This window comes from Diabrotica virgifera, chromosome 7 (assembly GCF_917563875.1).
Source record: "Diabrotica virgifera virgifera chromosome 7, PGI_DIABVI_V3a".
NCBI lineage: Eukaryota > Metazoa > Arthropoda > Insecta > Coleoptera > Chrysomelidae > Diabrotica > Diabrotica virgifera.
In genome coordinates, this window is record NC_065449.1 from 174,667,868 (window position 1) to 174,681,233 (window position 13,366).

Consider the following 13,366-nt stretch of genomic DNA (forward strand, 5'->3'; position numbering starts at 1 on the left):
AGAAGAAGGTTGCAAACAAACGTAAAAAACGCAGATGATGGAGTGTATCACTAAGAAAAAAGTTTATTAATGGCAAGCTAAAAATTTGTCGATAGGTTAACGGTGTCTCGTCGGACAAACTGTGATATATGGGAAACACTGGAAAAGGAGAAGTTTTAATTGTGGAACGGGTTAAAAATTTAGAACGCCAGACTACAAAAACGTCCCATGTATTTTGTCGGACAGAACTTCCAATTGATTTGTTACCCTTTTATTAAACTCTCATGCAAAAATCAGACTGGTATTTATCACCAACGGGGCATTTTAATAAGTCCGACACGTAGAACAATGTCAAATGACAGGAATTATGACAGGTGATAAATAGCAGTCTGATTTTTGCATGAGAGTTTAGTGAAAGGGTAGCAAATCAATTGTAAGTTCTGTCCGACAAAATACATGGGAAGTTTTCGTAGTCTGACTTTCCAAATTTTTAACCTGTTCCACAATTAAAACTTCCCCTGTTCCAGTGTTCCCGTAGATCAAAGTTTGTACGACTAGACACCGTTAAGCTATTAACAAATTTTCAGCTTGCTGTTAATCAACTTTTTTTTGGTACACGGGATCCAGGCCTATATACTTAAGGCAAATTTTACATAATATGTATATGATAATAATTAATAAATGGTGCTGAATTTTATGTACGTGCAAGGATGTTGTTTGTATATAAAAAAAAACAGATAATAATCGTTCGATTCAGTACAGCGAATCTCTATTTCAAGATCCTAAAATAATGGGAACCCAAATTGACATTAATTATAAAAATTATTATTGTTTGTTCCTTAAAAATTAATATGGACCGTTTTTCGTGGATGATTTTCTAAGTTCAATTGTTTATATTTAATTTGCTTAATAATTATTAAAATACTAAATACTGCACAATTGAATTACAATTTTTTTAATTCCACTAAAAAAGCAACAAGAATGCAGACTTAACACCACATTTTCATTGTAGACCAGGGCATTTAGCACTAAAAACACCCGAATAAATAAATTTTTAAATACAGCACCTAGAGACTTGCAGTTTTTTGCATTATGTTCAGGATGACGTCAGGAAAAAAGTCTACTATTCAAAAATGGGTGGAAATGCATAATTTCACTGTAAAGTGCATAAACTGCATCCAAATTTGCATAAATATAAAAATAATGTCAAAATCAGTATACTAAGGAAAAAAATTTATTATTTGGGGAGGTTTTGAGATCCACTGAATACGATTACGCCATCAGAACTGATCCCAGGATCACCTGGTGCCCAAGGTCACGGCAAGAGACGTCATCTTCTGGAGTTTCGATGGTTTTCGGCACTAAATCGATGCAAACCGATTACTCGGGAGTTTTAGGAGTCGCTAAATACGAATATGATATCCGAATTGACCTACGGAGTACCTGGTGCCCAGGGTCGCTACTAAGGCACGTCATCTTCTGTAGTTTCGAGGGATTTCGGCACTAAATTGATGTAACTGGACTACTCGGGGAGTTTTTGAGGTGGTTAAACACAAAGATGCCATCAGGCTGGACCTTAGGATCACTTGGTGCCCAAGGCTACTGTAAGGGACGTCATCTTCTGGAGTTTCGAGAGCTTTCGGTATCAAATTGATGCAAGCGGATTACTTACGGGTTTTTGAGGTCTCTAAACACAAATATGCCATCAACACCGACTCCCTGTGCACCTGGAGCTCAAGCTCACTGCAAGGGGCGTCCTCTTCTGGAGTTTGAGAGATTTCGGCATTAAATTGATAAAAATGGATTACTCGGGGTTTACTTTTTTGAGTCGTTAAACACGAATATGCCATCAGAACAGACCTCTCGACCACCTGGTGGCCCAGGTCATTGCAAGGGACGTCATCTTCTGGAGTTTCGAGGGCTCTCGGTATTAAATTGATGCAAACGGTTTACTTACGTGTTTTACGTGACGAGGACCGCTACTAGAGCACGTCATCTTCTGGAGTTTCGAGGGTTTTCGGGATAAAATGGATGCAAATGGATTACTCGGGGAGTTATTGAGGTCCCTAAACACGAATATGCCATTAGAACAAACCCACGGAACACCTGGTGCCCAGGGTCACTGCAAGAGACGTCATCTTCTGGAGTTTCGAGAAATTTCGGCATTAAATTGATGCAAATGGATTACTGAGGGCTTACTGAGGTCGCTAAATACGAATATGCCATCAGAACTGAATCCCGGAGAACCTGGTGCCCAAGGTTATTGCTAGGGACGTCATCTTCGGGAGCTTCGAGAGTATTCGGTACTAAATTAATGCAAACGGATTACTCATAGGTTTTTGGGGTTGCTGAACGCGAATACGCCATCAGATCTCACCCTCGGATCACCTCGTGCCTATTGTAGGTCATCTTCTGTAGTTCCGAGGGTTTTCGGCATTCAATGGATAATTTACTAATCGGATTTTGGCGTTGTTGAACACGATTGCGTCATCAGAACAGACACCTGATACATAGGACACGTCATCTTCTGTAGTTTCGATAGTTTTCGGTGCTAAATTAGTGCAAACGGATTACTGTTGAGTTTTTGGGATTGCTGGATATTAAGATGCCATCAGACCCAACCCACTCAGCATCTGGTGCTTAAGGCAGGTCATCTTCTGGAGTTGTGAGTATTTTCGGTACTAAATTGATGAAAACGGATTACTCATGTGTCTCTTAGGTATCTGAACACTAAAACGCTATCAGAACAGACACCGAAGCACCTGGTGCCTAAAGCACGTTATCTTTTGGAATAATAAAACTCATGTAAAAAAATTAAATAGATCAACATAGTAGAGTTTGTATTCCGTAAACCCAAAAACCCATGAGCAATTCGTTTACATCAATTTACCTGGGCACCAAGTATTCCGAAGTTCAATTATGATGGCATATTCGTGTTTAGCGACCCCAAAAACCCGTAAGTAATCTGTTTGCATCAATTTAATACCGAAATCCCTCGAAGCTCCAGAAGATGACGTCCCTTGCAGTGACCTTGGGCACCAGGTGATCCGGTGGTCTGTTCTGATGGCACATTCGTGTCTAACACCACAAAATTCCCCAGGGCTCCAGGTGCACAGGGAGTCGGTTCTGATGGCATTGTCGTGTTTAGCGACCCCATAAACCCGTAACTAATCCGTTTGCATCAATTTAATACCGAAAGCCCTCGAAAGTCCAGAAGATGACGCCCCTTGCAGTGACCTTGGGCACCAGGTGATCCAGAGATCTGTTCTGATGGCATATTCGTGTTTAGCCGCCTCAAGAACCTCCCGAATAGTCCAGTTGCATCAATTTAGTGCCGGTATCCCTCGAAACTCCAGAAGATGACGTGCCTTAGTAGCGACCCTGGGCACCAGGTACTCCGTAGGTCAATCTAATGCCATATTAGTACTTATTGACCCCTAAAACCCGTAAGTAATCCGTTTGCATCGATTTAATGTCGAAAACCATCGAAACTCCAGAAGATGACGTCTCTTGCCGTGACCTTGGGCACCAGGTGATCCGGGGATCAGTTCTGATAGCGTAATCATATTCAGAGACCGAAAAAACCCCACAAATAATAAACTGTGTTCCTTAGTATACTGATTTTGACTTTATTTTTATATTTATGCAATTTTGGATGCATTTTATGCACTTTACAGTGCAATTATGCATTTCCACCCATTTTTGAATAGTAGACTTTTTTCCTGACGTCATCCTGAACATAATGCAAAAAACTGCAAGTCTCTATGTGCTGTATTTAAAAATTTATTTATTTTGTGCTAAATGCCCTGGTCTATTTTAGTTATCTATATTTTATTGTATACATTCATATATTCTTGTACAAAAACGTATGTTATTTATTGCTAACTATAAAAATATTTGTAAAAAATAATAATTTAATAAAAAATAAAAATAATTCCATGAATCAACGGTTCTTGTTGATGCGCAGCCTTTGATATTTGTTAATTTACCGCTCCCAAGAGCGAATTACTATGCACTCACGAATCATGCTGTTTACGAATCGATTTTCAACGCACAAGACCCTACACACTATTCGTGCACTAACGTGCACCGACCGCGAATCGCGCATCGCGCATCACGAATCGCGAATCACTCAACGAACTAGCCGCTACACACTATGCGTGCACTGCCCACGAATCGCGAATCGCGCATCACGAATCGCGAATCGTGCATAGTCTGTAGCCAGCTTTAGAGTCTCAAGTACTCAAGTATAAACAATATTTTAGATGATGGTTGGAATATCGATTTCAAGGAGATCACTTACTTTTTTATGTAAATATTATCTTCTAAATCTAAATAACTATTCCCAAAATTGTTTCATAAAAGCTGATGTGACACTTTGGTCCAGAATCTATTAGTAAATAAAAGTTGAATTATTGTTGTTTTGGGTTAACTACTTATAGTCCATTGAAATGTTACATTTAGGTTGCATTTCTTAGAGGAGTCAATTGTATTTTTTTAATGAGTAGCTGGTTCAGTAGAAGCTTAAGATCAAGTTTTTGCGGTCGCCACCCTTGTCCCCCGGCCGCCATATTGGAAAAAGTGGTGGAAAGGGCTTTCGCGCTGTATCTCCTAAACTAGAAATCCTACAGAAAATTTAATAACACATGAAATGCAGCAAATTAAATTTTCTACAATTTTGTATCTATTACTTTTTATAGTCAAGTGACCAACAAAAAAGTTATAAACAAAAATAGGAGAAAATTTTGTAAAAAGTTTCCTTTTGGAGGTTATAACTTTTTTTCCGTTCATTTCACAATAAAATAATATCATAGCGATTTTGTAGAGGATTTTTCGATGAAAAATTTTCACTATAAATTTGTTTATTATCTAGGTTTTACAGCGCTAAAAACTTGATCAAATTCTCGAATTCTCATAGGAATACAATAAAAATAAATATTTTTCATATAATATCCATATACAGTAGGAAAAATGAAAGAATACCCATGAACGAACATATAAAACACGCTGTATTTTCCTGTCACCGTGTAACACAAAAAATTGGCCAGCGCAAGTACATGTAATAATTACATGTACTTGCGCTGGCCAATTTTTTGTGTTACACGGTGACAGGAAAATACAGCGTGTTTTATATGTTCGTTCATGGGTATTCTTTCATCTTTCCGACTGTATATGAGGCGAGCGGGATCAACCTTTATACCGACCACGAAAATCAAATTTAAGGTGAATGACCAATGTTGGTCTATTTTTATGTTTTCGAGGTCGCTGAATCCGAATATGAAGCTTATTTTTATCTAGAGGTGGTGGAACATGTTCAAAAGTCAATTTTTATACAAAAAATCCAAAAAGCAATTTTAATGATTTTTCAAATTTATATCGCTGTATCTTTAATCGCTGTAAATATTTCCTTTTGAAATTTTACTGTGTCTTATCTGAAGTATGTAGATAACAATGAAATTTTTCTACAACCACTATTCAAAGTGCACTTTTCTGCACGGTTTTATGTTAGCAAACTTGATATTTTCTCACAGTATAAGATATTTGACATTAGTGTGCAGAAAAGTGACGTTTCTGTGCCGCAAAGTGACGTTTCTGTGCCGCAAAGTTCTTTTCTGCACAGTTGACTACCTCATTCTGAGTAACGTTATACTCTGTTTACATCCGTGGACTACCGCATTCTGAGTAACGTTATATTCTGTTTACATCCGTGGTTAAACTTTAGACAAATATATAACCTATAAGACAATTATTATATTTAACTATAGCATATAAACTAAATTATGGATGTTACAACTGTTTTATTTTACAATTTTATTCTTATTAAACATTTTATAATTATCAAATAACCAATAAGGATTTAGCAACCTGTGCAAGAGACGTCGAATGAAGTAGGTTTTGTGTAAATCCGTGACTGCATAAATATAATGTCAATAATGTGTAATAATTGTTTAAATTTAAACAAATTAAGGCAGTGCATTAATTTTTTAACTGATTTCTGTGCAATTTGTTTAGGTATAAGGAATTTAAATTGATTAGTAGGTATTAATTAAATACAGTTTAAAATTTATTACATAGGTACTGTTGTGATCTTGATTATTGATATGAGATAATATTTTTATATGTCATTTAATTTAATCAATGCATTAATAATAATCTAATTAATTTACCAGATCACATATCAATATGTTTTCAATCTCAGGGCTTTTTATAAAATTAATTACTTACATACGTGGCTTCTAAGTATTTCTTAATGGTTCCTAATCGGGATAGGAAAGAAAAGAGTAAAATAATAATACATATGGGTTACAATTGTAATCAAAATATTGTTTATTTTATTTAAATGGCAATCACTGCTTAATATTTGCTATATCTTATTATTCTTAAACATAACATTTATACATGGGAATCTTATTTCCTTTTGATTTCCAAATTGAAAGTTTTTATTAACATTTAACTATTATGATTTATCAGCAACAATTCTATTTAAGTTTGATGAAGCTTTTCTGATATTATTGATTATGTTTTTTCAATTTTAAATGTGGTATTTACAACGAAAAAACCCATACATTCATGTCCAAACAAATGAGACTGACCTTTTTCTGGTGCACTGAGAATGTCTTCACACAAGACCCGTTTCCTGCTATCCTTGGCTGCAATCAAAACCTCGTCCTGGCTTCCAGTAATGTTCTCCTCTGAAACTAGCTCGTATAGCTCTCGTTTCCTGCTTCTGTCGTGATGCTGTGTTCTACCTTTTTCGAAACTGCAATCAGCTACCGGGAACTCTTGGCTCAAGGAGGTTCTTTTACTCTCAACCTGGCTTACCTCTCGTTCCGCGATAGATACTCCACACTCACGGAACTATACCGGCTTTCTCACTCTCCGTACACTACCGTCTACTACTCGACTTCACTTCTCGACAGCTCAAAACATTCTGATCTCTATTTGTCATTCATTCCCCTACTTTCTAAATATCCCTTCCAGATTCACAAATCAAACTTCCACCACCAATTCTCATTCGCAGTATTCCTCAAAACCAATTTTTAAACTTTCTAAATATGCTTAATGGATTTCAAAGAAAATAGTTAATTCCCATTCTAAAATTACTTTCTACTATATACAAATTTTAATGACCTATTCTCTATTTCCACTTAGTCTTATTTAGCATCGGCTAATGACCGATCCTTCCGCGAACAAACGATAATGACCTATTAACGATTTCACTTGAGTCTTATTTAATCACTTCTTAAAATTAAATATAACAATTTGTTGTATACAGGTTGTTCTAAATTTATATGCCCGTGGTTGAGAAAATTGAAAATATTTTATATTAAATTGAATTCTGTTTATAATTATCAAAATTTAATTTTCATATCAAATAGAAATATAACAGTACCTATTATAATTAATCGTCGTTTGGAAATTGTGATTTTTATTTTTAGGAAAAACTGTGCTTGTAGAAAAAGTATAGTGTGAAACACGTGCAGAAAGGTACTTTCTCACTCGTTTGAATTGCGGCACTCGCTTGCGCTCGTACCGCAAATTTTCAAACTCGTGAGAAATTAGTACCTTTCTGCACTTGTTGCACAATATACTATTTTCCAAAATGTTTAAACACATTAAAAAATTAGTTGTTAATTTTTAAACATTTTGTCATCATATTTCGATAGTTTCATGTTTAGTTAAAAAAGTTGAGTGACAAACTTTCTATATTATAATTTTATAATAGACAAATTTTAAGACAAAATATATAACTGGAAAAAGTTATGTTACTTCATAGACAAGCGGCACAACCCAAAAAACGCTTAAATCTCGAGATCCTGACCACGGTGTGGTGAATGGCTAATTTTGATCATACTTTATGATTTTGATATCAAAAATCGTTTTTTTTTGCTGTTCTTAAGAATTTTGCATTTTGCGGTTGCGTCATTCTTCTTCTGAACCGGCGAATTTGTCCTCAAACAACTTCTTGGGTCTTTTCTATATATGCTTAGGGTTATAAGTTTTATAGTGGGGAGAAAGGTCAACAACAGAATAATAATAGCATAGAAATGTTAAAATCTTAATAAATTGTATGAATAAAAAATATATATAGATACAAAAGTAAGCCTAACTTTTGTTTTTATTGTATCCCTATGAGCATTCGAGAATCTGGTAAAGTTTGGAGCGCTGTAAAACATAATTCATAAAAAGAATTAAACAACTTTATAGTGGAAATTGTTCGCTGAAAGACTCTCTACAAAATTGCTATAGTGTTATTTTATTTTAAAATGAACTGAAAAAAAGTTACAACCTCCAAAAGGAAACTTGTTAAAAAATTTTTACATATTTTTGTTTATATCTTTTTTTTTGGTCACTTGACGATAAAAAGTAATAGAAACAAAATTGTAGAAAATTTAATTTTCTACATTTTACGTTTAATTAGATTTTCCGTAGAGTTCGAAGTTTACGAGATATAGCGCGAAACCCCTTTGCACCCTCTTTCCAAGATGGCGGCCGGGGGACAAGGGTGGCGACCCCAAAAACTTGAACTTAAGCTTCTACTGATCCCTCCTACACATTAAAGAAATAAAATTGATTCCTCTAACAAATGCAAGGTAGGGCTTAAAAAATGTAACATTTTAATGGAGTATTATTATTTATAATACATATGATTGAGAAAATTTCTTCATTTTTCTTTAAATTAATTTTTTTTCCACTGGTAGCTTATTCAGTTTTTCACCGGTTATTACTTTAAAAAGAAAAAACCAGTTATAACCGGGACAAAAAAAAAGGTAAAACCGGTTGTTTCGAATTAAAAAACCGGTGTTGGGTTATACACGGTAGGTTTTTCCCATCCCTAATACACAGATCTAGATATTGTTTCTAGATAAGTTTCTTATGGTGCAGAGACTAAGATAGGCTAACTAAACACATTGCTAGGATGTCAGATAATGAATACAAAAAATTACATTCTCAGATTCAGAGGGAGCAGAAGTAGGGGACAGCCACGTAGAAGATGGATTGGTGATGTAAAAGAAGACATTAAAATTCTAAGTTTCAGAAAATGAAGACAAGTTGCTATGAATCAACGGGAGTGACCACTTCTTCGAACACAAGCCCAGATTCACAAAGTACTGTAGGAGCCAATTATGGTGATAATGAAGAAAAAGCACATAGAAATTAAAGCAGAGAGAATAATAATGATTTTTTTTAGTAATTTAAAAAAAGAAAACCAAATGTCCAATATTATGGTGCGATTTTTTTTACTATAATAAAATGTTAAATGCATCTTGTGAATATCTCTTAAGGTGAAACAGTAGCGATCAACAGGTAGCGAAAACGCGTTCCAAGATTGTGGCTGTAATTTTGAATATTTTTTCGGGATATTTGGCACACGTATTCGTAATATAACAAAGAATGGCGGTACAGAGCCCAATTTTAAAAATATATTAATATGTGGAAATTACTCTGTAATTAAATACAATATTAAAAAAACGAGCCTGTACCGCCATTAAGAAGAACAAAAAAATACACTTTCTTCAAATAAACTTTTTTATCCGATGCACAGATTTTGTGTCATTTTGGAACTACTAAAATTTTTTATTTCATTAGTAGTTCCAAAATGACACAAAATCTAGGCATCGGATAAAAAAGTTTATTTGAAGAAAGTGTATTTTTTTGTTCTTCTTAATGGCGGTACAGGCTCGTTTTTTTAATATTTTATTTAATTACAGAGTAATTTCCACATATTGATATATTTTTAAAATTGGGCTCTGTACCGCCATTCTTTATTATATTACGAATAGGTGTGCCAAATATCTCGAAAAAATATTCATAATTACAGCCGCAATCTTGGAACGCGTTTTTGCTATTTGTTGATCGCTACTGTTCCCTCTTAACTATTGTAGCATTACAAATGTAGAAAATTTAAATAGATATCTCATTCGTCTAAATTCAATAAAATTGTCAGGGTATCGCCTAAAAATGATACATTCTGGAGGGCCCGAGACGAGAAACGAGTCCAGTTCAAGATAGCGTGTATATTTTTAAAGCAAGGAAAAATTATATAATATATATACACCGGTATTTTAGGCGTCAACGCCCTCCCGGTAGGGATCTATGGGGGAGTATCAGCGAGCCGCAAGCCCTTATCCCTTACCGCACTGCTCCCTCATAGGCCGATCAGATGCCCGTGTATTCCAGTCTAAGCGCCAGATTCATATTTAGAATTTTGTACTGACTTGTTAGCCTTTTTTGTTTTTCCGATGGCCTGGTTGGGCTTAAACTCACATACCTCACGTCGGAGTGAAGTGCGGGTCAGCCGCTAGTCGCACTGAGCTATCCCATCGACGAAGGAAAAATTAGAGATAATAAATAAATAAATGTATAGCCGCTTGCCATCAGGCGTTTACTAAATAGAAAATCCACGAGGAAAAATTTCCTGTAGTTGGCTGTATACCATGACAAAAACATAAAATCCTTTATAAAAGGTATATTTGTTAAAATCCCTATACAGGGCTAAATCAAAGACAGAACTAGTTTTCAATCGGTTGACCGATCATCATCAGTGCAATCTTAGAATCTACATGCAAGCCACCAACGTAAAAATAACAGGGTAAAAACCCTTTACAATTGATCCGTCATCGGAACATATGACTAAGATGTGAATTATAACATGGATGATTAAGATATCCAATGTTTTTCGCCCGAGGTACCAATGAGCTCTATCTGACAAGTTCACATCATGACTGTATGGAAGCAAGTCACAACTGAGAGATTTGTCCGTGAATGTGTAGCACCAACGAATTTGTCTGGAGACACATCTGCCTGTGTATAGCTAACAACGGATCTGTCCGCCGTACATATCCGCCGGACAAATACGCATGTGAATAGGGCCCTTTAATAATTTGGGCCGACAAGATTTATATTATTATATTTTTCATCAGCTATTGTTAGCTAAGATGACATATATGTATAAACGATAAGACGGCGGCCATTGTGGCGCCTATTATCAAAATCTGGACAATTAATTTCAGAGTGAAAAAATCGTCTGCTGGGAAAGCATGTTTAAAATCATAAAATCCTTTATAAAAGGTATATTTGTTAAAATCCCTATACAGGGCTACATCAAAGACAGAACTAGTTTTCAATCGGTTGACCGATCATCATCAGTGCAATCTTAGAATCTACATGCAAGCCACCAAAGTAAAAATAACAGGGTAAAAACCCTTTACAATTGATCCGTCATCGGAACATATGACTAAGATGTGAATTATAACATGGATGATTAAGATATCCAATGTTTTTTTTTTTTTTGGATATCTTTTTTTCGGGCGAAAAACATTGGATATCTTAATCATCCATGTTATAATTCACATCTTAGTCATATGTTCCGATGACGGATCAATTGTAAAGGGTTTTTACCCTGTTATTTTTACTTTGGTGGCTTGCATGTAGATTCTAAGATTGCACTGATGATGATCGGTCAACCGATTGAAAACTAGTTCTGTCTTTGATGTAGCCCTGTATAGGGATTTTAACAAATATACCTTTTATAAAGGATTTTATGTAAATACAAAATGTCTACTCGGCCAACTCTATTGAACTTGAACTATAGGCAGGTACATTTGAAAAAATCTGAAGTTTTATAGCTTATATGTTAATTGGGAGTATACATAGTAACTTTTAGACATCTAAAATAGGGAAATTTTATTGCTCACTTCCTCAGTTTGTCATAATATATTCCACAAATGCTACTAGTACATTTTATTTACTTTAAAAATACATTCTATTTTTTCTAGTCGTCTGCTGCTACCCCTGCTGATAAAAAATTAACAAAACTATTGGAAGTTAAATTGGAAAGTAGAACCAGTTCGTTGAGGATTGATTTTGGAAGGTTTCTCTATCCTCAAACTGAAGATATCGATTTAGGTAAAGTTCTTGCTGGCTTCTTGAAACAACATAAATATACCTTTTTTCAATAGAAATTCATAAAATATTATTGTATTAAGGGAGGGAAGAAGATGCTCCGACACCGCACACATCTTATGGAAAATATAATGTCACTCAAATTCAATAAAATTTATACAAATAGATTCGTTTTAAATTAACGGTCAATTCTTATCATTGCGCCAACTCTTAATTATGATTAATTACGACGCAAATTGCAATTAAAGTTTATCGAAATCACATTTTTGTAGTCTATAAAAGTGTCAGTTACAATCACTATTGCTCTGGGTGCTATTCAAAACAGGTTAAACCCCGCTGGGCCTAAGCGGATTAGTGAAACTATAATATAGGGCAGTCAATGAGAGCAAGAACAGGTTATTACCTCCGAATTCTATCTTACTGCATGGATTTTAATGAAATTTAAGGAATAGCCTGAAAATATCTCCTTATTCAAAGTCTACCCTATGCCGATGTCCGTTTTTGTCTTGGGGCGGTTCCCACCCCTTCTCGTTGGTGGAAAATTTTTTGGTTAAACAACTACGGAAGTTGCTAGAGAACCCAATTCTAAGCAAAAACTGTTCCAAAATTATTTTTCGAAAACTCAATTCTTTTTGAATTATTAATGGTTGAAAATTGGCCATTTTCATTGAAATATAACACCTTTTCAAACGGTTTTTTGCGAATACCTTAACCCTTCTCCGGGCAACACGTTTTACTTACGTAACCGGGCAACTCGGGTCCGTTGGGCCCACCACTGTTCTTTAATGTACTATTCAAATTTACCCATATATTATGTCTAATATTCATTTTTGATTTTTTATTAAATTTAAATTTAAATTCCCTAGATTAAAAAAAGGTGCTATCATAGTACTTATGCGGTTTACCTGGAGGGAGCGATCTACCTGAAAGATTTGCACAAAATAATGAAATGAAAAAAAACTTTTGCAGAAAAAATATATATTTACAAGTAATAAAGATTTGGAGCCAAAGAAGACTTAATTAATAAATAAATAAAATCTTTTGTAAATCTAATAGGCCATTTTATTTAAAAAAAAGGACTGGTATTTACGCATACCCTGGAAAAAGATTACGGTGTTGTTGCCTTTCATTATTGTGTGAAAACCCTTCTGAGAAAAGAGTATAAACGAGAAAATATAGTAGGGCCATAAAACTTACTCCAAAGTATATCTACATTATGATTGTTGACACTCTGCAGTTAGTAGGAGTCCAATAAAGGCATAATCTCTGTAGAGTCGCAATATGTCCAGTTCTCTATCCCCAGGACTTTTTCGGCTTCTTTATTTGTACACTTCACTATTTCTTTCACAATTATTTCGTCCACAAACAAACAAAAGGAATCAACAGGATCATCCACGCTTTGACCAGGGGCTAACATTACTTTGTACACTTTGCTTTTTATTATGTCGCAGGATCGCATACGTCCTGTCGGTTGTGGTTG

General features: G+C 35.0%; 1 protein-coding gene across 1 annotated transcript in view; it reads left to right on the forward strand.

Annotated features, from left to right (window-relative positions):
* Positions 1-13,366, forward strand: part of LOC126887982 (microfibril-associated glycoprotein 4-like) — a 90,440-nt gene that overhangs the window by 19,923 nt on the left and 57,151 nt on the right. Inside the window, exon 2 of the mRNA XM_050655954.1 lies at positions 11,760-11,889. Within this exon, the coding sequence (XP_050511911.1) occupies positions 11,760-11,889 (130 nt within the window). The remainder of the gene's footprint in view (positions 1-11,759; positions 11,890-13,366) is intronic.